This window comes from Phaethon aethereus (genome assembly GCF_964289735.1).
Source record: "Phaethon aethereus genome assembly, chromosome: 3".
Classification (NCBI taxonomy): domain Eukaryota; kingdom Metazoa; phylum Chordata; class Aves; order Phaethontiformes; family Phaethontidae; genus Phaethon; species Phaethon aethereus.
The window spans coordinates 8,055,435-8,080,142 of NC_138576.1; the positions used below are offsets into that span (position 1 = coordinate 8,055,435).

Sequence of the window (24,708 nt, forward strand, 5' to 3'; positions counted from 1 at the left end):
TGAACCATCACTTCAACAACTGTAACTTCTAAAAAGACTCCTTAACCTAAGAGTAGATGGCAGTAGAAGACATTTGGAGAAAAAACGTCAAGAATTTAAGAATAAGACAGTGATCACCATTACATCTTTGAGTAGGCAGGACCCACTAATTAAATCGCGTATTAGAACTGCTTTAGTGTGAATATCCAGCCTGTTTCCGTAATATAAACATTGCTTCAAAAATTTCTATTTCCCAATCATTGATTTAAGGTGTTCAAGTTTGTACTCTTCAATGAAGTCTTCAACAATATGCAGAGCTTTGACTTTTGCCAGCAGGACAAGAACTTCTTTTGTTTCATGACTGTAAAATAAAATAAATAAAAATTTGATAGAACACCGCATTTATGTATCTGATTTAAGTACGCTTCATGCTTATTAATTTTCAAGGGTCAGGTATCAGGTATCTCCTTTGGCCACTTTCCAAGGTGACCCTGGCTACACTGATTGGTAACAGTACCCAAAACCCAGCACCTCAAACTATCACCTTAAACTAGAATTGCAGAAGCACTCCTTTACAGTATGGACTCCATCTTTTGTTTTATGTATATACGACCAAGGCCAGTTGTACAAGATTCAACCAGGCAAACTGCAGGGTCCTGCACTTGGGCCACAACCACCCCATGCAACACTACAGGCTTGGGGAGGAGTGGCTGGAGAGCTGCCCAGCGGAAAGGGACCTGGGGGTGCTGGTTGACAACCGGCTGAACATGAGCCGGCAGTGTGCCCAGGTGGCCAAGAAGGCCAACAGCATCCTGGCCTGTATCAGAAATGGTGTGGCCAGCAGGAGTAGGGAAGTGATTGTGTCCCTGTACTTGGCACTGGTGAGGCCACACCTTGAATACTGTGTCCAGTTTTGGGCCCCTCACTACAAGGACACTGAGGTGCTCAAGCGTGTCCAGAGAAGGGCAACAAAGCTGGTGAGGGGTCTGGAGCACAAGTCTGATGAGAAGCGGCTGAAGGAACTGGGGTTGTTTAGTCTGGAGGAAAGGAGGCTGAGGGGAGACCTTATCACTCTCTACAACTATCTGAAAGGGGGTTGTGGTGAAGTGGGTGTGGGTCTCTTCTCCCAAGTAGAAGGTGGTCAGGCAAGAGGAAACAGACTCAAGTTGCACCAGGGGAGGTTTAGATTGGATATTAGGAAAAATTTCTTCATGGAGAAAAGCATCAGAACAGGCTGGCCAGGGAAGTGGTTGAGTCCCCATCCCTGAAAGTACTTAAAAGATGTGTAGAGGTGGTGCTTAGGGACATGGTTTAGTGGTGGACCTGGCAGTGCTAGGGTAACAGTTGGACTTGATGATCTTAAGGGTCTTTTCCAACCAAAATGATTCTATGTGACGAGAACATCCTTGAAAGTGTCAAACATATGAGACTTAAGGAATTTAAGAATATTTAACACAAAGTATATGAGGAAGTGCTTGAATCCCAAGGAAAGCCTTATCCATTACCTGTAGTTGTTCCTGTGTAGCATACGTGCACACTGCAGCAAGTGCTGGCAGAAGTTCAGTAACTCAGGGAGAGTTGATCCACTTTTAAGATCTTGGAACCATCTTTCTGGGAGGCATGCAACCACCTGTTCACCCAAAGAATATTTGGAAAAGTTTAAGACGAAAAGTCTTTCAATACAACCAAGTCACATCACTTCTGACAGGGACTTTTCTTTTTGGCAGCTTCAGTCATTATTAGAACTGTGTTCTTTCTCTGAAACCAAGATTGATTATCCCTACAAGTAGTTATTCTTAAGAACCTATGGAGCAATATTTGCTCAAAAATGCTTTTATGCACCAAGGTCATTTAAAAAGTTTTTTTTTAATTTTTAATTACTTTTTTTTTTTTAAATATTCCATCTTCAAGTTAGACCCCTTCTTCATGGAATTTAAAAAAGTTTTCAGCATAAACTCTTCCAACGTACATGTACCTTATTATACTTTTCTATATTATCCGGCCCTGGTGGTGTGTTTAAGAGGTTCAGAAGAAGGTAACGATTAAGCAACTTGCTCAGTCCCAAATCACGGACTGTATCTTCTCGTACAATCCCATCCCAAAGAAGAACATTGGAGAGCAGCTGCAGGAATGAAGAAACAGAGAACATGTATACCTGGTGACTGGAAATGTGCTAAAACACAATATTAGAAATTTTATATAAGATAAAAATTAAAAGATAATAGTATGTCCATCCAATTTAACTACTCAAAATGCAGCACGGACACTCTCCAAACTTACTGTCAGTTAGCCACTAATAAGCTGCATATAGTAAATAATCTTATCACATAGGATAATTAATTTTACATGTGCATATGAACTATACCCTAATATGTGTATATATGACCTCCCAAGGTTGGGAAGAGCATTTTACCCTTTCAGTAGGTTAACAATTTTCTAAGGCCCAAGTACAGAAGATGCTTTATTCTTTTCACAGAAGAGCTAGTGGTCAAATCTGAAAGCATGAAAGAAGGAGAGAGTATTTAAGACACTACCCCTACAAGCAATATGGACCAAGAACAAGTGGCATCCAACTCTAAACAAACCTTCAGAGACTCCAAGACAGAAGTAGAAAAAGTTATTACATCTGCTCAGGATAAGACTACATGCAGTCCCTCGTGGCTGGTAGCCACAGTTCACAGCACCACAAAGAAATATTTTTGTAATTGATCTCAGTATTATTAGGTACTAAGAGTTTTCTTCTGTTGCTCCTATCACTATAGGTCCTTCTAATTGTTATCATTTTTGAGTGATGTCAGAACATGACTATTTTTTCCCTTAACTCAGAATAGGTTAATTTTAAGGTAAGTGTTAACCTGAAGGTATTTTACCCTTACAGACACAGCATGCTATCTTTACAGTCACCAGCCAAAAAGGACTCACAAAGCCCACCACCTCTGCACATTTCTCTGGAGTATCTGATGGAGAGAGACTTATGACAGATGGAGCCCAAAGTCATGGACTAAATGAACTCAACAGACATTTTAGAGGCATGGCCCATAAACCAAGGGAATGATATCTGTGTGTATATACCAAGAGGCAGGAAAAGTGGTAGTGATTAACTGGAATGGATTGAAAAGTGTAGGACCTGGACATGACACAGATGGTATAGAATAATGGGTAAATACTGTCCTAGTTTTGGCTGGGACAGAGTTAATTTTCTTCCTGATTGCGGACATGGTTCTGTGTTTCGGATTTGGGACAAAAATAATCTTGGTAACATGCTGGTGTTTTTAGTTCTTGCTAAGCAGTCAAGGACTGTCCAGCTTCTTGTGCTGGCCTGCCAATGACAATGCGGGAGGTGCATGGGAAGCTGGAGAGGGCACAGCCAGCACAGCTGACCCCAGCTGGCCAAAGGACTATTCCATATCATATGACGTCATGCTCAGTATATAAAGCTGGGGGAGTTGGCCAGGGAGGTGCTGTGGCTTGCAAACTGGCTGGGCACCCATCAGTCAGCAGGTGGTGAGAAATTATGCTGTGCATCACTTGTTTTGTATATTCTTTTATCATTAATGTTATCCTCTTTCTTTTCTGTCCTACTAAACTGTCTTTATCTCAACCCATGAGTTCTACCTTTTTTTTTTTCCCTGTCTGCTTCTCTCCCCCATCGCACTGGGGGGTGAGGTGAGCAAACTGCTGTGTCGTTGTTCTAGCTACCTGCCGTGTTAAACCGTAACAACTAGACAAGTTAGGCAATACCAGGGTACAAACACTGAACTTCCATCACCTGTACTTCTGCAGTAGAAGAGTTCCTGTCTCACTTTATCACCCAAGCCAATTAGTATTTCTCCATACAATTTCTGGGCATGGTTTAGAGGCCATTCCTAATTATCACTGTGAAGATGGCAACCCATATTGAAAGACAGGGCTTAACAGCATGAATAGCATGGGAGCTGCACAATGGCAGTGGGTCTCAGTACCAGAGAGCAGTTTCAAGCACAGATGAGTTACACTAGCCTAAGTATTAAGTAAGTCCCAAGAGTTTAACACAGGTGAGTTGCAGTATTATTTACCCTGAGGTGACTGAATTCACACCTCCACTCCAGAAAAAAAATGTGACAACTATTCAACAGATACACAGAGACACACAGAGCAAGAACACTTTACTCTTCAATATCACCCCTTCAAAGACAACCACTGTGACAGTGAAGATAGAAATCAAAAGCCTAAAGGAGAAAACTTCAATCTGCAGGGGAAAGCACTCAGGTCTGATTCCAGGAAAATGCAACACACAGTCCTAGAAGGTGAGATCAGAATCCCAAGTCTGCCTTTTTTGCTAACTAAGGTGTCCTAACTCCTGAGTATTAAACACCATCTTGCTTTCTCTTCATCTGTCCACAACAGATTCCTGCACAAGCAGCTTGCCCCAGGAGCAGAGGTGACAAGTCTTTTGCCAAACAGACCTTAACACATCCAGCTTTCCAGGCTTTTCAGCAGAAAGGAAGCTCTGCATCACAACAAAAGGAAGCCTTTGGAGTGCTAGGCATCATGAATAGCAGGGGAACTGGAATATTGCCTGGGATTTTAATGGGGTTTTATGCACCTAAATCTCATCTTCAGTATGAAACCAAATCTAGGAGTAGAGGAAACATCATAAGTAGGAACTGAATCACAGGCATTCAGAAATTCCCAACTCAGCATAGATTTACTTTTGGGGTGCTGATGTGCTTATATGAACATATGCAGTGATTATATTCTACAACATGGGTCAGAATAACTAACATCATTTTATAAGGCAAATGGCCATTCTCTGCGACTGAGCTGGTCACATATTAGCCCCCTTTCCCCTCATTATCACACCATGAAGGTCCTCTGCACCAAGTAGACAAAGCAAACCGATTTCTTCTTCCATTCCCTGTCAGCCTCAAAATTCCTGGGTGCCAGGCTGACTACTCCCCTCCTTACCAGCCTTGAAGGTCCCAGGCACCCAGCCAAGCAGTGGTGGTGGCCCCACACAGAACAGGGAAGCATAACACCATACAGAGCACTGTCTACAAAATCAAGTTACAAGTCCTAAGGGGAACTTGCACCAGAACTGCTGCTGGACAGTGAGACCCATGAGCCCCACTGGCAGCCAGGGACACCTCCACCATCCCATTTCTTCTGAGGACTGAGTGACTCTTATTCTTTTACATGTTTCGAGTCTAGATTATGACTTTTATTGACACTGCAAGCCAAATACTAAGATTAGACCCAATCTGCAGAGGGGCCAGGTGATTAGGAATAAGCTGTGCTATAAATTCCACGCTATGCTGCTTACGAAATTGTGCTGCACTGATTCTGATTATAGAAATCCTGTGCTACCTTGATGATAAAATGCTATGCTGATCATAAAATTCTGTTAAAAAAATAAAGCTGTAATTGTACCTACAACTTAGTGTCATCATCATTCTGTCCAGGATCCCCAAAAGAACCTGCCTGTCACCACAGTGTTCAGCCTGTTAGAGTGGCAATGACTAACTAATACGATATAAGGCCAACGGGCCTGGCTGACCCACTCAAGTTTAAAAAAAAAAAAAAAAACAGGAACAGATGGTCAGATCAAAAGTCTCTTGCAGAAGATGTACCAGTTCAGTAAACAGAAATAAAGCTTTCATTTATAGTTCATTCTTAAATCATCACATGCAGGTTGCACAGAGAACGTATCCTTCACTGAGAAAAATCGTTATCTATCCTAATAAAATGTATTAATCTCCCAGGAATCATATTTGCCTGAAGATATATTTCCTGACTGACTGCAAAATATTTTTTCACTAAAATTAATTTCAAAGGGAAAAAAAAACAGGTATATTTTCTCTACCTTAACAGCTGACCAAAATTGTCTTTCTTGAAATTTTGAACATAGTGATGATTTGTCTTCCACAGTGCTAGTCATGGAAAGAAGAAGAAAGGTAAAATAAGGATTTTTTTTGTTGTTTGCTTTTGAAAGATACACAATTAATCTCTTAAACACTGATGAATGTTAATTCTGGCATTCTTTCAGCAGTGACAGCCACAGCCAGAACAAAGGTTATGGGAAACAGCTGTCAATTTGAACCCATTACAACACAACTACTATGAAATAATTTCTAATAAAATTACTGATTGGAAACACTTGTGTTTCCACACAATACATTTCACAGATTCAGATCAAAACAGCATTGCTTAGAACCAAACATCCCACACCAGCTTTAGCAAAGCTTCTCTGCTAGCTGTATCTTAACCCTACATCTCCCAGCTCCTGCTTATTCCTGTCTTTGAAAGTGTCCAGCAGTAAGCATCAACTACATAAATTATTTTAGGAATGACAGGAGGAATCGGGGGAAACACAGCCACATGACACCAGACCACCTAAAATAACACAGGCCCTCAGACATAAGTTGCTATGCTAAAACCAGACTGTGGGTCTCATATACTGGAAAGCTTTTGGTTACAGAAGCAAAAACACATTATGTCAGTGGAGTTACTCTTATAAAAAAAGTTCATAAACAGGAATAAGGCTTTATAACCTTTCCTGTAATGAAAGAGTAGAAGGCATGTTTGTTCCACTAGATATTAGTGGATGTCTACAATATTTCCTCTACATCTGTGGGGTAGAAGGGTACAGGAATTTTAAGAAAAAGTTTAAAAAAAGTCCCAGAATCAGCTTACCTTTTAGGATACAGAGGAATAAAGACATCTTCCTCTACAGATTTCTTCAGTCTTAGAACAACCATGTTCATCAAGTCCTATAAAAAAAATAATTATGTGTTGAAGAAAGACTTCATCTTCCATTTATAGCAACTTCAATGGTTAACATATTGCACTTCTAGGTGAATAAAATAATTAAAGCTAAGCAGAGTTGCCACTTGCATATAATGCAGCTGATACCATGAATATATGAAAAACAGCAGACAAGTCACAGCTGTAATTATCTATAAAGTTAATCTTAAAAAAAGCCTCTAGGTTAAGTTATTTCCCTGAGGTCTTTTTTTGCATATTAATTTGCAAGGCAGCAGGAAAACTGTATAAATTAACAACAAAACAAGTTATGCACATAGGATCCCCACAAAAAGCTGTGAAATTCTATGTAAAAAAAATTACCATAGCTAGGACAGTATGCATTTTTAGGCAACATGCTTTTAGGTGCCAGACTGCCATCCACCTTTTTTAAAAGCCTTTTTATTTATTTAAAGTTCTGCTTTGCTTTACTTTCCATACAAATGGTATCTTGGCTAAAGTCAGTTGTACCACTTGACTTCAAGTCATGGTTTCAAACCAGCAACCTTTGGAAGGCTCAGTTGGGAGGCATAAAACATTTTCTTAAAAATATTTCTTTTCGTACACAGGAGCTAAACATCCACCCACTTCACCAGTTTTATACTACATAAACCTCCAGATTTACATTAGAATAAAACCAGAATCAGGCTGAAGAAGGGAATGCTAGAGTGACTGTGTATCAAAATAATTATTAGAAGATAGCTAAGACTACAAAGTAGTCTTTCTCTTAGCCAATTAACCTTTGGGGATTTTCAAATTTTAAAATTCTTGATCTACTTCACAGTAGATCTAGATCTACTTAAGGAGTTCACCACTAGAGCATTATGCGCATTTAAAGCTCAAATTTTGAAAGATAATTAAATGCCAATCTAAATTCTAACCATTGTTATTGCAGTGAAGCAAGATTAGATCTATGATCAGATTCTTGATAGGTACAGGCAGAATTCTTCTAGGAGCAGGAGCTAATTTCTGCCTCAAGAGTATCCCATCTCCTACCATCTTCAATAACAAGAGCATGAGAGAGACTAAAGTTTAACTGTTAAATCTTGTTAATATAAAGTCACAAAACAAACAAGTAATTGGAACCTAATAACTTCAGGACAATGTTCTAAGTGCCCACAGGAGCACACACAGAAAGCTCACACAGTGGATGAAGTTCTCCCTTCCCCAGTGCCACAGGAGCTTTTACCTCTTTTGCTCGACTGCTTTCATTTTTGGAAAGGACTTGTTTTTCAAACATGTTATTGCAAAGCTGTACAAGGTTCTTTGTCTGTGAAGTAGATAAAGGATCCCACACATTCTTTACAAATGCTGGGAAGGAAAAAAAAAAAAAAGGAATTAGTTTCATTCACAATACCCAAGTGGTTACCTGCTCTAGTTTCAAGGCATTACAATGTAGCAGAACTAAACACATAAAAAGCTCTCACTTAAAAAGAGGCTACCTTAGCCTCAGCCTGTGGAACTAAGGTATATAACAGTGGTCCAAGATTACCAACAATTATTTGATAGCCATCACTTATTTAGGGTTTGATTACCTAGCTGCAGTGAACATTTTCAAGACAATCTTACTATACCTGTAATTTTTGGAAGAATAGTTTTTTCAATCACTCTAGGCAAAACTTCTTGATCAGGATCATCATCCCTTTTTGGTTCAGACACGCTTTTGGCATCACTGAATTCTTCTATAGCTCTGAACCAAGGCATCTCTTCCAACTCCGTAACATTCTGCAGAAAAATCATTCCTATTAATTGTTCAGCTGGTCAGGATTCAGAGAAAACCTCCATGCAAAAAAATATACCCAATGATACCACAAAGATTCTCACTTAATTTCAGATCCCCCCTCATTGCTGAACAAACCAAAACAGCCCATCAGGAAAACTAGATTTAAAGTTAGAATTTAAAAGAATGGAATTGTCAAAAATCTCTTCAAACACCTTGTAGAATTCTTTTTACAGAGCATGTTGCAAAAAGGGCTGGAGGTAAAGAGAAAGGAGACAGTTAAGAGTCCAACCACATGCTTCAATTTCTGAGACCAACACAGTATCTTTCTATTAATTTCTAATGCACTGTGCTATGCACGGAAGGAACTGCATCTCATTTCTCATAATACAGATTAAAATGATTCATATATAAAAAATGATGTGACAAAAAGAAATGGAACTTCTTCTAGTTAAAGTACTTACCCTGGGTTCTGGAATGTCCCTACAAGCCATGTAACAAAGTTCCCATGCAGAAGTCTTCACTGCAAACAGTGTGCCTCTGCTCAGTCATACTTTAGACTGCCAGAAATACCCACACATGCCACCAGTCAACAAAGATGAATAAGGCAGAAAAGGCACATTCACAAAGGTGGTACAGTCCAGAAACATAACAGGCTTTACTGACTATAGCTTACTGCTTCAGTGTAATACCCAGAAGCATAGAATCATAGAATGGTTTGGGTTGGAAGGGACCTTTAAAGGTCATCTAGTCCAACCCCCCCCATGCAATAAGCAGGGACATCTTCAACTAGATCAGGTTGCTCAGAGCCTTGTCCAACCTGACCTGGAATGTTTCCAGGGATGGGGCATCTACAGCCTCCCTGGGCAACCTGTTCCTGTGCTTCACCACCCTCATTGTGAAAAAATTCTTCCTTCTATCTAGTCTAAAATCTGCCCTCTTTTAGTTTAAAACCATTACCCCTTGTCCTACCGCTACAGGCCCTGATAAACAGTCTGTCCCCATCTTTCTTATAGGCCCCCTTGAAGTCCTGGCAGCTGCAATAAGGTCCCCCTGGAGCCTTCTCTTCTCCAGGCTGAACCACTCCAACTCTCTCAGCCTGTCCTCCCAGCAGAGCTGTTCCAGCCCTCAGAGCATTTTGGTGGCCTCCTCTGGACCTACTCCAACAGGTCCATGTCTCTCCTTGTGCTGAGGGCTCCAGAGCTGGACACAGCACTGCAGGTGAGGTCTCACCAGAGCGGAGCAGAGGGGCAGAATCCCCTCCCTCACCCTGCTGGCCACGCTGCTCTGGGGGCAGCCCAGGACACAGCTGGCCTTCTGGGCTACAAGCACACATTGCTGGCTCATGTCCAGCTTTTCATCCACCAGCACCCCCAAAGTGCTTCTCGGCAGGGCTGTTCTCCAGTCCTTCACCCCACAGCCTGTGCTGATACCAGGGGTTGCCCCAAACCAGGTGCAGGTGGCATAGGAGTCACATACAATTTTTGAAGAAAAACACACATACAATTTTTGAAGAAAACAAAGTCAGCTGACGCACCTACCTCAAGAGGATTCCAATTTATTAACTGAACTCTTATCAACGGATTTAATAGCTTAGGCAGGCAGAAACTGATATAAGCATCACAGTAAGAGTCAGGAAACTTCTCCTTCCATTCCTGGAATTTCAACAGTATTTTTCTGATGTCACAAAAATCTGCATGTACATCTTCAAAGATTTTCCTACTATCCTCTAAAACGTTATCTATAGATAATATTCATTGGGAATAAAAAGAAACAATCACAGAACTTATTGAGGCATAAGCTGAAAAGTTTATGCATCTACAGGACATAAATGCAATTATCATACAGATATTTCTTGTCATTTATCTTTGACACACCATTGAAGGTATGCAAGGAATTAAGGTGGGGGGATTGTTTAGTCTCTGAGCAGTTAACAAGGTGCAACCTTGAGGGAAGGAACAAGATAATCACAACAGAAACACAGCTACTCAACCTTGAGTGAACTATCCTAATTAACATATAATTAACATATAATATGCATAAAAAGCCTCACAAAAGCCCCTTCCTCACTGACCATGCCTAGAAAAAAAGGATGCTATGACTTTAAGTGGAGACGAGGCTTGTGAGAACCAAGGGGAACAAGGGTAATGGAGACAACTTTTAAAAAATACTGATAACTGTTGCTGGAAGCGTATAAATATTTTCTGTGGGTTAACTGAGGCGTGCTAGCTTTGTGGGTCTACCACCTAGCACCCAACTCTGCACGGATTTGGAATAAAAGCAAATATCTCAGCTCTGTGTATTTTTCGTCTCTCTGCACACCGGGTGGAAGAACCCAGATTTGGGACAACAACACTTGATACTGAAATGGGTTTTAAAACTGGCTTCCTGGAAAACCCAGTTTCAGAAACAAATACTGTCAGAAGACTAAAAAAGGCAAGTTTCTTCATGATCTATTCCACACATTTATATAACCACTATGTTTCAAACTTTATACCACAGTGATACAATTTCAGACATGAAAACCCTTCTGTTCTCTGGAGAAAAGGTATTATGCCTTTCCCTGATTCTCTTCATCCATTCATTCAAGATAATTAAAACAGCAACCTTTAATTCACTCTATCTTCAGACAACTAATTGATTACACAAAACATGTTGTAGCATTGCACTGAGTACTGTCAGATCAGCTTTGGCATAATCTAAAAGACCTTACTTCCACTCTAAACAGTAATGTGTAACGCCACCACACCAAAACTCATACCAAAAGAAATCTACAACCATACATCTATTCTTCCCAAGTCATTAGTTGGAACTGTCTGAATGCATTTCTCTTCTACAGTGCGTAACTAAGAATATGTATCTCAAATGAAGTATCTCTTCACCTTTCCTAAAAAAAATAAAATCATAAAAAAAAAAGCAGAAAAAGATTTTGTTCTAGGACATCACAGTAAGACTGCCACCAACCTTTGGTCTTCTGGAACTCGGTCACCTCTGTCGGAGTCAGCTCATCATCACTCGACATGCCTTCATGGTGATCAGCTTCCCCTGAACACTCTCTCAGTTGCCGCCTGCAAGTCCTGTATTTTGTAATGAACTCAGGTGAGCTATCCTCCCCTCGTATGCAGAAGGAAGCTTAATGAAAAATAATCCTACTTCAGAAAAGGTACTAAAAAGGAGTTGTCAGAGTAACAACCTAAGGAAATGCAATCAGGGACCAACAGTAACTGTTTAACTCTAAGGACACAGCAATTGTGGAAGAAGGAGGTGCTTTGGGAACTGACAAACATCTCTGGTTTCCCTTATGAACCATGTAATAACCTTCACTTCACCTCATTCCTGCTGATGAGGCTAGTAACTCATTGATTACACAATGGACAGTGTCTCCGACCATTTTCGTGTAGAGGAAACTACTCCAGACCACTTGTGCAACCACCCACAGAAAAATTGTGATAGCACCCAAGTGTCATTTGAGCTCAAAACACTATTGCCATGATGCCAAGAATCATAACAGGCTGCAAAATCAGTAGCTTGCATCTCTGCCACAGGAAAATGATATATGATACGAAAATGACATGTATAAATGATTTCATACAGTTATTTACATAAAATAGCATAAAGGTTAAATGCCTCAAGTGGAATTTTTTATTGTGTCATTTTTCATCCAGTAAAATGCCAAAGTTCTTGCCACTTCAAAGTACAGTTATGAGTTGAGGCATCAATGCAACTGAAAAAACTTCCAAAGGTCCCAATAACTTTGGGGGGGAAAAAAAGTCTCTGAACACTCTAATATCCAAAATGTAGTATCTGGCCTACACTGATAGCAGAGGAGAGGCTAGATATTGCTTTGCTTCACTGGCCACCACCACCACCCCCAGCAGCAACAATACTGCCTGATTTTTTTGCTATCTATACAATAATACAAAAATATATTTCTGTATAAGATCATAATTTTATTTAGTACAACAGGACAGAAAAAGCTTCTGTCATATAGTTTTGTAAATAGCCTCACTTAAGACTGGTTAATTTAAAATAACAAGCTCTATTAGCATTCAGATTCAAATCAACACGAAGAGAATGTCATTAACAAATAGATGGGTTCCCAAATACTTTGAGTTTTGGAAAGCAAATACTTTTTTTTTTTTTTTTTTAATAATCTCATTTAGTAATCCTACAGGTTTACAGTCATCACTGCATAAATGACAGAAAGCCAGTGTACATTTATCAGAGTTAAGTGTACATATACATAATACCTACCTTCGATGTTCACACATTTCCAGAAGCTGTGTCTTCTTATCATCTTCCAATCTGCCATTAGTTGATTTGTCATTCCCACCTATCACAAGACAGAAACAGCCAAAAATAAAATGGTATGATTTTTAAGTTCCTATTTTCTCATTAAGGAAACACCGATTCTCCTTCTATTGTTTTTCATGTGGAAAATAGCCAGAGAAAAATCACACCTCCTAATCAAAACTTTAACAGCCTCCAGAATAACGCACAGCAAATATTATGTGTTAACTGCGTATAGTCAGATGTGGTTGTTCCCTTGAAGGAGTTGATGAAAAGGTAAGTTTGATGACACTCCAGTCAATGCTCACTGCTTCACAATCCTGGAAAAGGAAGTTAGTGCCTTCCACAATAGGTTCTTAGCAGCCTGAAAAAGGCAAGTATAGGGATCTACCTTCATCTGTATGTCAAAAAAGAAACCATGTAATAAATTACAATAAACTTTTAAAGTTTTACACTATTCAAAATCATTGCATTTAGTTTTCAAGATTAGTTAGCTCCCCACTGTCTCCTATCTGAGTGGTCCCTGACTGCGTGATCCGTTATCCCTACGCTGAGTCTTGAACCCAACACAGAAGTAGAAACTAGAAGCATTTTCTAGCTGGGCCATTCATTTGTACCACTATTAGCTGGCTGATATGTGCATAAAATCCCAGAAAGAAAGTGTACTACTACTACTGAAATATTATCATAGAAGAAAAAACAGCCTTTCCACTATATTAAATAAAACTAGGAACACAAAAAGCAATTAAAAGTGCTGTTAAATATCCAAGTACAGTCTCATTTGTAATGAGGCTGGAAGTAAAATAATTTTCATGGTAACTATTATGTCACTACCCTTTTCTTAACACCTGCTGTCAGTCTACTACACCGTTTTACAAATCATACAGGCTGCTAGCTTTCTCTAATCATTTACCCTGTGTAGTGAAAAGACTGAACCCAGATGATTAGTAGTTACCAGAAACTGGTGCATCTGGCCTCCATCTGTGCCCAGCAGGTCCAAGCATATCGTTCTTAGATCTGCCTAAACAATTTTAATGGGTTTGGTTTTGGAGGCTTGGTTGGTTTGGGGGTTTCTTTCTTTTTTTTTTTTTTTTTTTTTTAAAACAGCAGCAGCTGAAGATCCACGCAGCATATAAACAATATATCGGCATGCAAAGAAAATACAAGAAAATTGTAATTATTTTTCCTACAGTAACCAAAAAGCCAGGTTTTTTTTAGATAAAACCCTTACACAAAGAAGCTTGTTTCTTCATGCCCTTCACTTCACGTGTCACCTCCTAGTTTGAAATCTCCATTCTATGCACACACATAGCCTTAAAGACACTCAAGTAAAAGTGATGCTGTGAAGTAAACACACTGCTTTTTCATATATTCACAGAATCCTCCATTAGCAAGCTTCCTCCAACTTAAGATCTATTAATAAAGTGACTCGTTTTTCTTTTTAAATATTGATGGAAAACTGCCAAGTTGAACAACTAAAAATTGACAGAGTACTTGGTCATATTATGTTCACTATTAAACCAGACAAAAAAATAGTATCATGGGCCTTACTGAGGTAAGGATTTCAACTGAGGTATAGCAGAGCACACCTACTGACAATGGGAAATGGAAAGGAGATCAAAGGTGAAAATTAAAAACTTAATCCAAAAAGTAACTGTATTTTTCTTATTGAAACATTCATTCTTTGAGCAGAAGATAATGTCTATCTTCATACTAACTTGTCAGATGCTGAATATAAGCAGATTCATTTTTCAGCTCATCTTGCCTTCGTTTCAATACTCTCATGGCTCGTTGCTGAAGAAGTACATGCACGGCCAATTCTACATCATTTATGTATTTCAGCTGAAATACAGTAAACAGTAATCAGGTTTTCAATTCATTAAAATCCCAGAAGAATAAACAAAACCCAGTTTCCATGGTTTTTCAGTATAGGTATGAAATTAGAACCAAAGCATTACAGATTGAAAAGTACATTTCTGGTCATCAGAGTTTTTCGGGTTTTTTTGTAAGACTGAAAAACACAAACTAAATGCCAGTTGCTCATCACAGGACTACCTAAGACTTCATACAAAAGGTTCAGTAGAACACTATTGATGCACTTAGCTTGCTTTCAGTTTGCTCTCGCACCACTAGCCATTAAAGAAAATGTATTCATTAACTAACATTTGCCCTCTTTTAAGTTACATAAAGAAATTCACAACTGAGATGCAATTAAGTGACATAAATTAGATTTGACAGCACTACCTATAGAGCATAAAAGCAGTTTACTTTCACTGAGGACAAACTTTAGGCAGCATCTCCCCTTCTCCTAATCTTCATCTTTTTAAATACACAAGGTTTGCAGTTCAGGAAACAGATGCAGCTGATAACGTAGACAAATTCTCACAGAGCTCGGCTAACTCAATCCCAGCCCGAACCTAACAAGAGGTTACGTAACCCTGAGACGTGTTGAGAGATCCCAAAAATTAATTTAAGTGCCACCTCTCATTCAATTTCAGTGTACTCTGGTTCCTAGACCTGTAGAAAACTCCAATAACATTTTGTTTTCACCCAACGGAATACAGATGAGATAACAGAACAAGTCATATACCAATACCAGCTTGATCATCACTTCAGGTAAGGGTTGATTTGTTTGCCCTTTGATTTTTTTTCCTGTTGTTGTTTGATTTGATTTTGTTTCCTGTTACATTAAAATTTCTGATACAGCTGATTTTTAACTGAGCACTGCCCCACATCATTTCCCAACAAAAAACCCTCATCTTTCATTGACAGAATGCACATTTATAATCTAAAAAATGGAAGAGGAATATATACATACTTTTTCATTCAAACAGTTTATCAGGTTTTCTACATATGTTTTCATGGCCCTGTAGAATTTGTAATTCACAGCTGCATCCGAAGACTTCTCTAACTCCTGGACAGTCATCTTTGAACTTTCAATGTTCTCCATATATTTTTCATACTCCCTCTGGTGGGCACAGTGCACATCCTGTAACGAAGTTATCCTAAAAAAGGAGAAACCCAGACAACTAAAACTATTGTCAAGTTAACAGCTGATGCATTCCAAAACATTTTTCCTGTTATAATCACAGGAATACAAAATCTTTGTCTGTGCTAATAATAGTACTTGCATTTGACCTAAGCAGCATTGAAAGATTTACCCATGCCAACATTTGCAGAAGGATGGGGTGTGGACAAACATCATACTTTGGAGACTCAAATGTTACTTGTGTGGTGCTAGTTTTGAATGCACTACTGACATTTTGGCTAAATCACTCAACATACCATGCTTCCCAAAAACATAAAAAGCCAAATTTTGTGGTATCACATTAAATGGATTCTACCCAACGTAATCTGGGGAAAACTACAGTTCACGTCAGCATGTCCATATTAGTTTAATATAAGTTGCATGGATAGCAGTACCTGTAAGCATTCACCATGTGCTCGCTACTAAATACAAACCAAATGAGGACTCTTGCTGCTACTAGCTGATAAAACCCAGAATTTATGTCACTAACCGTTACATAGGTAGCACAGGAACATTTACATATATTACAATTCCGCTTCCTCTTTTTTTTCCCCTTCCATCTTACATATCCCAAGTGCTTGCTCAGCTTGAGCAAGCCTGTAACAGAACCAAGAAACACACCAGAATTTATTTCACTTCCCTGAAGCAGGTGACACTTTTCAGTGAAAGTAACTGAACTAAGCTAATTGTTCTCTGCTGTGCTAGAGATTAAAAAAAAAAGCTATTTCAGCATTTAGCAGGTTAAACACATCTATAAAGCTTACATCAAACAGGGTCCCCCTCCCCTTCTTGCTATCTTCCAAATAGGTTTCCCACTCTTGATAGTCTTATATTCATCAATCTTACTTGATTCCGTACCTAACTTTCTACTTCATTTAACTCATTCCTTTCAGGTGATTATGGCAAATAAAGCATACAATTCCACATTTAGTTCAATTTAGTTGCAATTCTTTAAACAAGCAAGTCAAAGATGATCTGTACAATGCAAAGCATATACAGAGAACTCAGGGCAAGCCCATGGCGCATATTTATGTTTCAGCTGTATAGTGTTACTTGTCTAAACTTATCTGAACAGCTGCCTCTCAGTGATCTGAGAGATGATAGGGGATGGCTTACCTTAGGATGCCTGACCCCAGCTGTCCTTCTCGCACCCCCTCTTGGAGGTTCTCACCTCCACCCCAGGACACTTCAGCTGCCCATACAGCAGCTGAACTGCTAAGGAAAAGGCACAGCCTGGCACATGACTACAGAAAAAAAAAAAGGCAGGTTCTGTTGCCTAAACAGGCTGTGGAGACTTTACCACTGCTGTAGAAAATACTCAAGTTATTTTTGCAGCTGGTATAAGAACCACCATAAGAAGGCTAGGATTGCCAGCTCCATCTGCCCTGGTTGAAGTTTTGCTTGCTGGGCAAACATAACATTGAACCAACGCTCCTGTCAAAAACTACTAGCAAGCATAAAAAGCTGCTGTCATTTAAATGAACTTACTCTCTAAATTTCTGGTTGATAAAACACTCTTGAAAAGTCAAAATGCTCCCCTACAACATACATTGCCAGATAAAGGTAAAAATTTGTAGTACTCTACTGGACATGGTAACAGGCATATTACACATGAAATAACAACCCAAAAATCCTCTAATACTCCGGGAAAAGAATAAGACTTCAAAGCTGTCATCTCTCGTTCTGTGATGAAAACTCAGACAACTCAAAAGTTAATCAGATCAGGATTTACCTTTCAGTCAGTCGTTTCTTCACAATTTCCAAGTTCACAGGTGGTAGAGAAACAGAGGGATCAAACTTTGGTTTAGCTGGTTGAGATTTATGCAGGGAGGCATCATCGTAAGTTTCCTACAACAATTTTGTGTTAATTTTTAATACACTATTTACACAAGTTTTCCCTCTGCAGCTCTACAGATCAACAAGATGTATCATTCAACCACACAAGGCATATGATATCAAGATACATATTTCAATCATCAAATTAATTAAGTACAGAAAATATTGTACAGAAAAGTACAACACAAAAGCAAGGAAAACAAAGTATAAAAAGCTGCATATATATGTTGTAGAAAACATATAGTGCATAAACATATAAGCAGCACAAAGTGATCCATAATTTAGGTACGCTTCAGCTGCTGTCTTGGTCTAAAAATATTAACAGCTTTCAATAATGCATAATGCTTCTGTACTGACAGCTGAGACTTCACTAGTACTAAGATTCCAAATACAGAATGTAGAAAAACTACAGCCAAGCAGTGGTGATAATGTCTGATTTTACTCATATCTTGCTTTTTTAAAAGTATTTGAATATATTTATAATAAATTATTTGCCACTTATTAGTCACTTTTCTATTTTCTCATATTAAACTTCCTGGTTTCCTCACCCCCAATAAATATGACTGCTACCTTCTGACAACGCCAGCAGCCAAAAGACAGATTTTTCATTCTGACAACTCAGCTTAACTGTAATTATAACTAAAAAAGGATTCTACTGAATTTTAGCTTATAAAATCAAAGACACTTTGCACTCTAAAGCTGTAGAAGTTTGTATGTTAAAATCGAGCCAAAACACAATCAGTTGAAGCAATCAACAAGGTCTGCTACTAAAAATTGTTGCTGTTTCCCGAATAGCAGAAACTAAGTCTTCCAGAAACAAGTAGAGTATGAGGACCTAAAAACACCAATCATACTGGATTTGAAATTCAGCAGCAGAAATATGTAACTTTCTCCCAGTCTTTACTACTCCCATTGAGCAGGCAGAAATGTCTACAACTGTCTATTCTGAAATAAAGAACTAGCTATTCAGATTTTCCTAATTTGATCCAGGGCAGGCAATTCAAGCCAGAAACAAAAACTCCAGCTCATCAGAAGATAGTTTTTTTGCTTACCAGAAAGAGAGAGACAGAATTCTGCTAAACTGTGAAAAGAGCTCTCAGATTGCCACCCAACAGAAATTTAGCATAATAAAAGCATAATTTTTGCTTTGTGACTTTTTGACATTTGTAGTAGTTGCATACTCTTGCTTTCAAGATCCTTTGCATGGCAGTAAAAAAATCCAGGTTCAGAATTTTATTCTCTGCTTTTCACATGCAGGTAGACAATAACACCCTGCTTCTGAACAGCTAGACATAAACAGAGATTACAGATTTTCATTATCATCTTTCCCGATTTCTCTGAAGCCTTTTCTCTGAAGAATTAAGGTGTAACTTCCTAACCTTCAGATGTGAGGGCAGGTAAGAGAAAAGACAGTACTCCAGAACAAGCTCTTTTGCCAATGAGCAAAAAGCACCTCCCCACAGTTAGGAAAGCATGTGTCACCTGAGAGAGTTTAACAGCTTTCTTTATTTGCTGTTCTTCCCACTTAATTTGTGCTTCATCTTCACTTGATTCACCACTCACAGACACTGGAAGTGAAAACAATCATTATTAGATGTAATTACATCCTTTATCTATTTTTCCCCTCCCATATTCTCCTACCTCTAAAGCAACAGTGGTTCTTCCAACTGTTACTGGGAAGCAATACAACACAAAAACCAACAGATTAAAAAAGAAAGTAGATGGAGGACTTCCAAACTGAAGGGCAAGGAAGATTTGGAAATCGCTAGCGGGATTTGTAGAATTCCTACCAATATTAATTTCCCCAACATACTGTTTCTCAGGTAACTGCTACTGCAGTATGAGGAGCACAAACATCTCATTTTTATGTCTCAAAGCCAACCTGTGTATAACACATAAATAAGAGTATAAGGACAGTTACACTATAACACAGTGACGTTATACACAGCAAATCCTTGAGTGCTCTAAAACATATGCTTTGCTAACAAAAATATCTCTTTAGCATTAGAATTGCAGCATCAATTTATAGTTACACATTGTTTATAACCCTTAATCAAATAATAAAGAAAACCAGTCTACAACTCTGGTAAACCAGTGCTTCATAAACAAAACTGTAAGCAGCCGTAGGAGGAAAAAAAGCAATGGAAAAGCCACATATGCTTTGCATGCAATAGGTTTGTTTAGTTCTGAGGGGCTGTGTTGTTGGGTCTTTTTTTCCCTTTTCAAGAACAGCCATAACATCAATGTAGGGAGAACACTGGGAAGACAGGACCCAGAAGCAGGATTTAGAAAACTTCAGTGGGACAGTTTGTCTTACACCACAGCAACTTTATTCACAATAAATGCTGTGCCTCCTACAAGGCAATTTTTTTTAGTTAAAAAGGCCCAAAATAATTTTTTTAATTTTTCTCAAAGCACCCTGTACCACCACATTAGTGAGTCCTAAATCAGATTAACAGCCCATATAAACATCAAGCACCAGCTGCACTGCCTTTTGCCAAGACCCCTGAGGAGCAAAGCCTTTGCTGCACTCATTCTTTACTCGGCAAGTCCCACATTCTTCCAGACATCAGTAAAACAAATCCACAACCACTGGGAGAAATGGCTCAAACTCACCCATGTGTCCAGTCATCCTCTGCCTAAGAGTTCTCATTTTAGGAACAACATTGAGATTCTTCATACCAGACTCATCTTCACTCTCTAAATCACTGTTTCCTCTTCTCCGAGAGACCTGATGACTGTTTGAAACATCCAGTGGAAGATAATCAGCCCGTGTCCTGGCTAAGTGACGTTTCCTCCAGGCAGCATCAATACAAGCTGCACTCGGGATACTACCTGCATAGAAGAGAAAGAAAATCTAAGCAAAAGACCAAAACCAACACTGCATCACTCCTAATGTCAACAATCACCACTTTCAGGATCACTGTACAATTCTGAAGATAGGACACAAGATGTTTTTCTATTAAGCTTACCATGTTGAAAATAAAGAGATGGAAAAGCATCCTTAAAAGTGTCTCTCAGTCTAAAAGCAAAGTCCAGACTTTTTTTTTCTTTTAAATAAATTGCCATTAGCCTGTCCTTTTTTTCATCTCCCCAAAAGATATGGGTTACTAAACCTACAGATTTTACAAAAGAATACAAAGTTTACAAATCAGACAGCACAATGAGCTTAAATTTTAATCACATGAAAGCAATTACGCATCCTTAAACAATAATTTCTTTGCTACCTTTGTTTCAAAACCAACCGTCATGCTTTCTGATCCATTTCCCAAATTAACACAGAAATACAACAAACATCTGCAACCAAAAGTATTGTTGAACTTTCCCTATTCCTTCAGAAGGGTAGCCCTGACTCGGCACAAACAAGCTGCCTACAGCTTACATGACTTAAGCTGAGTGCAATTCATCTCACCTACCTTGTCACATATGTCAAAGAATGTTGTAAAATAACTTCCTTTAAAAAAAAAATCCAGGAAACTAACCTGGTGATAAATCCTTCCTCCTCTGTGGAGAGATGGATTCATTTTCAGAGTCTGAGCTGTTGTAGTCCTCACTTAGTGAAGAATAACTTTCATCCTCTTTCTCCTCCTCTTCTTCACAAGTGCCTTTGGTGTTGCGAGTTCTAGGGTCCAACTGACAGATTTCTGTATCAGGGGAAAAAAAAGTAAGATTCATGATTTCAGTTTCAGCTGCTAGAATCTGATATGCCATAACTGGTTACTGGTAACTATTTACACCTTGCTGCAGCAAAGACTTGTCGCTTCTCTATCTCTACCTGTCCTCATTAAAACATGTCAAATCTTCCAATGCTCCAAGCTAGTCATTTACAAGCCAGTTCTTGTCTCGAATCAAAGCATCTGTCCTAATATGTCCTTCTGAGACACAGAGCACATTTACATGCACAAAAGCAATGATATTAGCTCCCAGACAACTGATTTACATCCTGATAGTTCACAGCATGTTTGGATTCATCTGCCTCAACTTTATAAACTGTACTTAGAAATTGGCTTTTTTTTTTTTTGCATTAACAATGAGGGCGTCCTTGTTTAAATTATGACGGTTTACATATGTCTGTCTTGTCTCTGACCATCTTTGAATTCTTTAAAAACACTGATTTCTCTTAATCTGCCAATACATCTTCAGTAAATCATCAGATAACTGAACAACATGATGTGCCACCTGTTATAAGAATATATGGTATACTCTTATAAGTTGCCAACAAAACTTACCACCTCATCTGAATCGCAAAGGAAACTATTTATCAATCTAATTTATTTTTATCTAACAGGATCAATTAGGGTATAACTGCCTTGACAGATGTGTCAAAGGGCGAATAGAGGGGAACAGAACTTTTAAATACACTTGTTTGTAAGACATACAAAGCCCAAATCCCCCAATAGGAAACTTACTATAGTTCAATGAGACTAGGAATACTACCAGAACAATCAAGGTTACTGATTGTATTCAATTAAAAAATTCAAATGTGCAATAGCAAACTCGTCAATAACGCAAAGTTTAAAGTTTACATTAAGTTTTATCAAACAAAATCCTACTAAGCTCATATTTTCTCTCAGTACAAATACTCAGATCACACTGCAATTTGACAGTAATAAGCACTGGATAGTTGCCTCACAGATTGAAAGATATGATGCCGAGGTATAAATTTATCAGAAGTTTATTAACTCTGATGTACTATAGGGGTTCTGCATACCCAGGTCTTCTCAAGAACAGCCTCCAAGTTCTGATACTGTTTTACCATGGTGATATGGAAAAATAATTAAATTATAAATTTTTATAATTAAAATTATAAACCTGTAATGTATATAGAGTTATTATAAGTATAATAAGTATAATAAAGTATTATAAGCATTATAAGTATAATCCTGGATCCAGTTAACAAGTAAAAGACATCTAACAGCAGTATTTGTACATCACACTTCACTTACCGATTTTGTAACAGGTTTTCATATAAGTATTGCATAAAGTATTTAACTGAAAAAAGTACTTACTTTTACTTTCTTCAATTTCTGTCTGTGCAGGCAGTAGGCTTTCCTTCTTTTGAATTCTAAAGGTTACTTCACTGAAGGATGGCTTTTTAATTTTAAAAAATTCTTCACCTATCCAGATAAAACACAATGATTCTGAATACATTAAGAGAGCAGCATAGGTGTATATACATATATATGTATTACGTATAGTGTGCACAGCATATTTTTTAACGTTCTGGCTGCGTTAAGTCTGTGGCTTTACCACTCAAGATCCACCACCTCTTAATTTACATCTGTGCAGCTCAGCCTCCTCAACACAGCAACACCATACTGCCGAAATGTACTTTTTCTCTGCAGCCTGCAAAGTGAATCCTGTAAGCTGCCCTGAACTGCTTCGTGTCATCAGCCAGAAAAGAAACAGCCCAGAAGAGTCAATTAAACACTTGAACTCCAGTTACTGAAGCTAGTTCATCACTAACTATGCTAGTCACGGAGTCACATAGATCTTCTCGTTTTCTCCAGCTCCAAAAAAGCTTATAAATGCACCCACCCAAAAACACACGCACACGTGTCATCCCAGAGAGCTTTTATACGCATTTCTCTTACAACCCCCCGCAGCAGCCCCATTCCCAATACAGCATCCCTACTTTTGGCCACAGAGAGGCACGAAGGTGACCTGCTGCGCCCCGCGGCACCCGCAAACTCCCGTACGCGGGGTGCGGGGCCGCAGCCCGTTCACCCAAGCTCGCAGCCCGGCTGCTCCTCCAGCGCCTGCCCTCCGCGCCGGCGGGCTGCGAGACTGCCGGCTGCCACCCCGAGGCGGGCGAGGCTCCGCCAGCGCTCCGGAGCGGGGGACGCCGCCGAGCCCTTACCTTCCCGCTCCTCCTCACTACCGAAGCTCAACAGCACCTTTCCCCCTCGCGCCGGCCCGGTTCCGGCGAGGCGCGGCCCCTGGCCAGCAGCCGCCCTTCCACTCTCCTCCTGGCCCCCGGGGCTGCCTGCCGGCTCCTCTGGGGGCAGCAGCCCCTCCGCCGCGGCGGCGGCCCTGGTCTCCTCGGGGGACGCGGCGGTGCTGCCGGGGCCGCCCTCGCCCTCCTCAGGCTCCGTTTCCCGCTCGGAGTCGGAGCCGGGGGCTGGCGGTAGGGCGGCGGCTGGCTCCGGCTCCTCGTCGCTGGAGGCCGCGCGCGGCCGGCCGCGAAAGTTACGCGGGGGACGCCGGAACATTCCGCCCGGGGAACCGCCGCGGAGAACCGGCACAACCCGCCTCCCTAGCGCGCATGCGCCACGACCCCAAAGCTCCACCTCCGTCCTGCGCACAGCCCGACCGGCGGCGCGGACACGCCTCTCCTCGCCTCGTCCCTCCGGGAGGAGGGCGGGGCACGGAGAACAGCTGTCCAATGAGGGCGAGGGGGCGTGACCCCGCGTTTAACCGTTGAGGAGCCGGAGGGCGGGCGTGAGGGGGGGTGAGGCCTGTGGGGAGGACGGTCGGTATCCGGTCGGTATCCGGTCGGTAGGTAAGCGGAAGGCATTTTTCTGGCAATTAATTGATCATTAATTATTTGCGTAAATATGAAATTTGTTTGTAGGGCCTGTTTGTAGCAGGGGCTTCCTCTGCTTGGTGCTAGGTCATCAAAAACTTGCCCGGTTTTGTCATAATAAATGTAATTTATAAATAATTTATACATAATTTATAAATAATTTACAATAAAATATAAATAATGTCAGTAAATAATAACTATATGACTATCATTGCTATATATATGATACTATAATAATGACTACTATAATAATGACTGTTCATACAAAAACGTTTAGACTTATTCTACACTATTTAAATTAGTATATGAATATGTAATTAGCTGTGTATAATTATTCATCAATTACATAGCTATTTCAGAATTATTAATAATATAAACTAATAATAAATAAATTCACTTTCTAATAATGCATTATCAATATGAAGCTTATTCTGTAACTTAGCAAAAAGTAATTGCACATTTTTATTCCTTTCTGTAGGTTTCGCTCACTGAAAGAGTCAGGCAGGTGCCAGCACCGGTGCGAGGTGGTGGGAACATATGGCTAGGAAC

General features: G+C 39.7%; 1 protein-coding gene across 1 annotated transcript; it reads right to left on the reverse strand.

Moving 5' to 3' along the window:
* Positions 1–225: 225 nt before the first annotated feature.
* GCFC2 (GC-rich sequence DNA-binding factor 2) lies at positions 226–23,845 on the reverse strand (the record flags this gene model as incomplete). The annotated part of the gene is made up of 18 exons (XM_081997333.1): positions 226–340; positions 1,485–1,609; positions 1,955–2,101; positions 5,822–5,888; positions 6,652–6,728; positions 7,949–8,070; positions 8,334–8,484; positions 10,021–10,220; positions 11,444–11,556; positions 12,734–12,812; positions 14,488–14,611; positions 15,588–15,774; positions 17,530–17,645; positions 19,116–19,201; positions 20,250–20,464; positions 21,112–21,277; positions 22,643–22,750; positions 23,494–23,845. 18 exons carry the CDS (start codon positions 23,843–23,845, stop codon positions 226–228), a joined length of 2,550 nt encoding a protein of 849 aa, XP_081853459.1.
* Between the last annotated feature and the right edge of the window lie 863 nt (positions 23,846–24,708).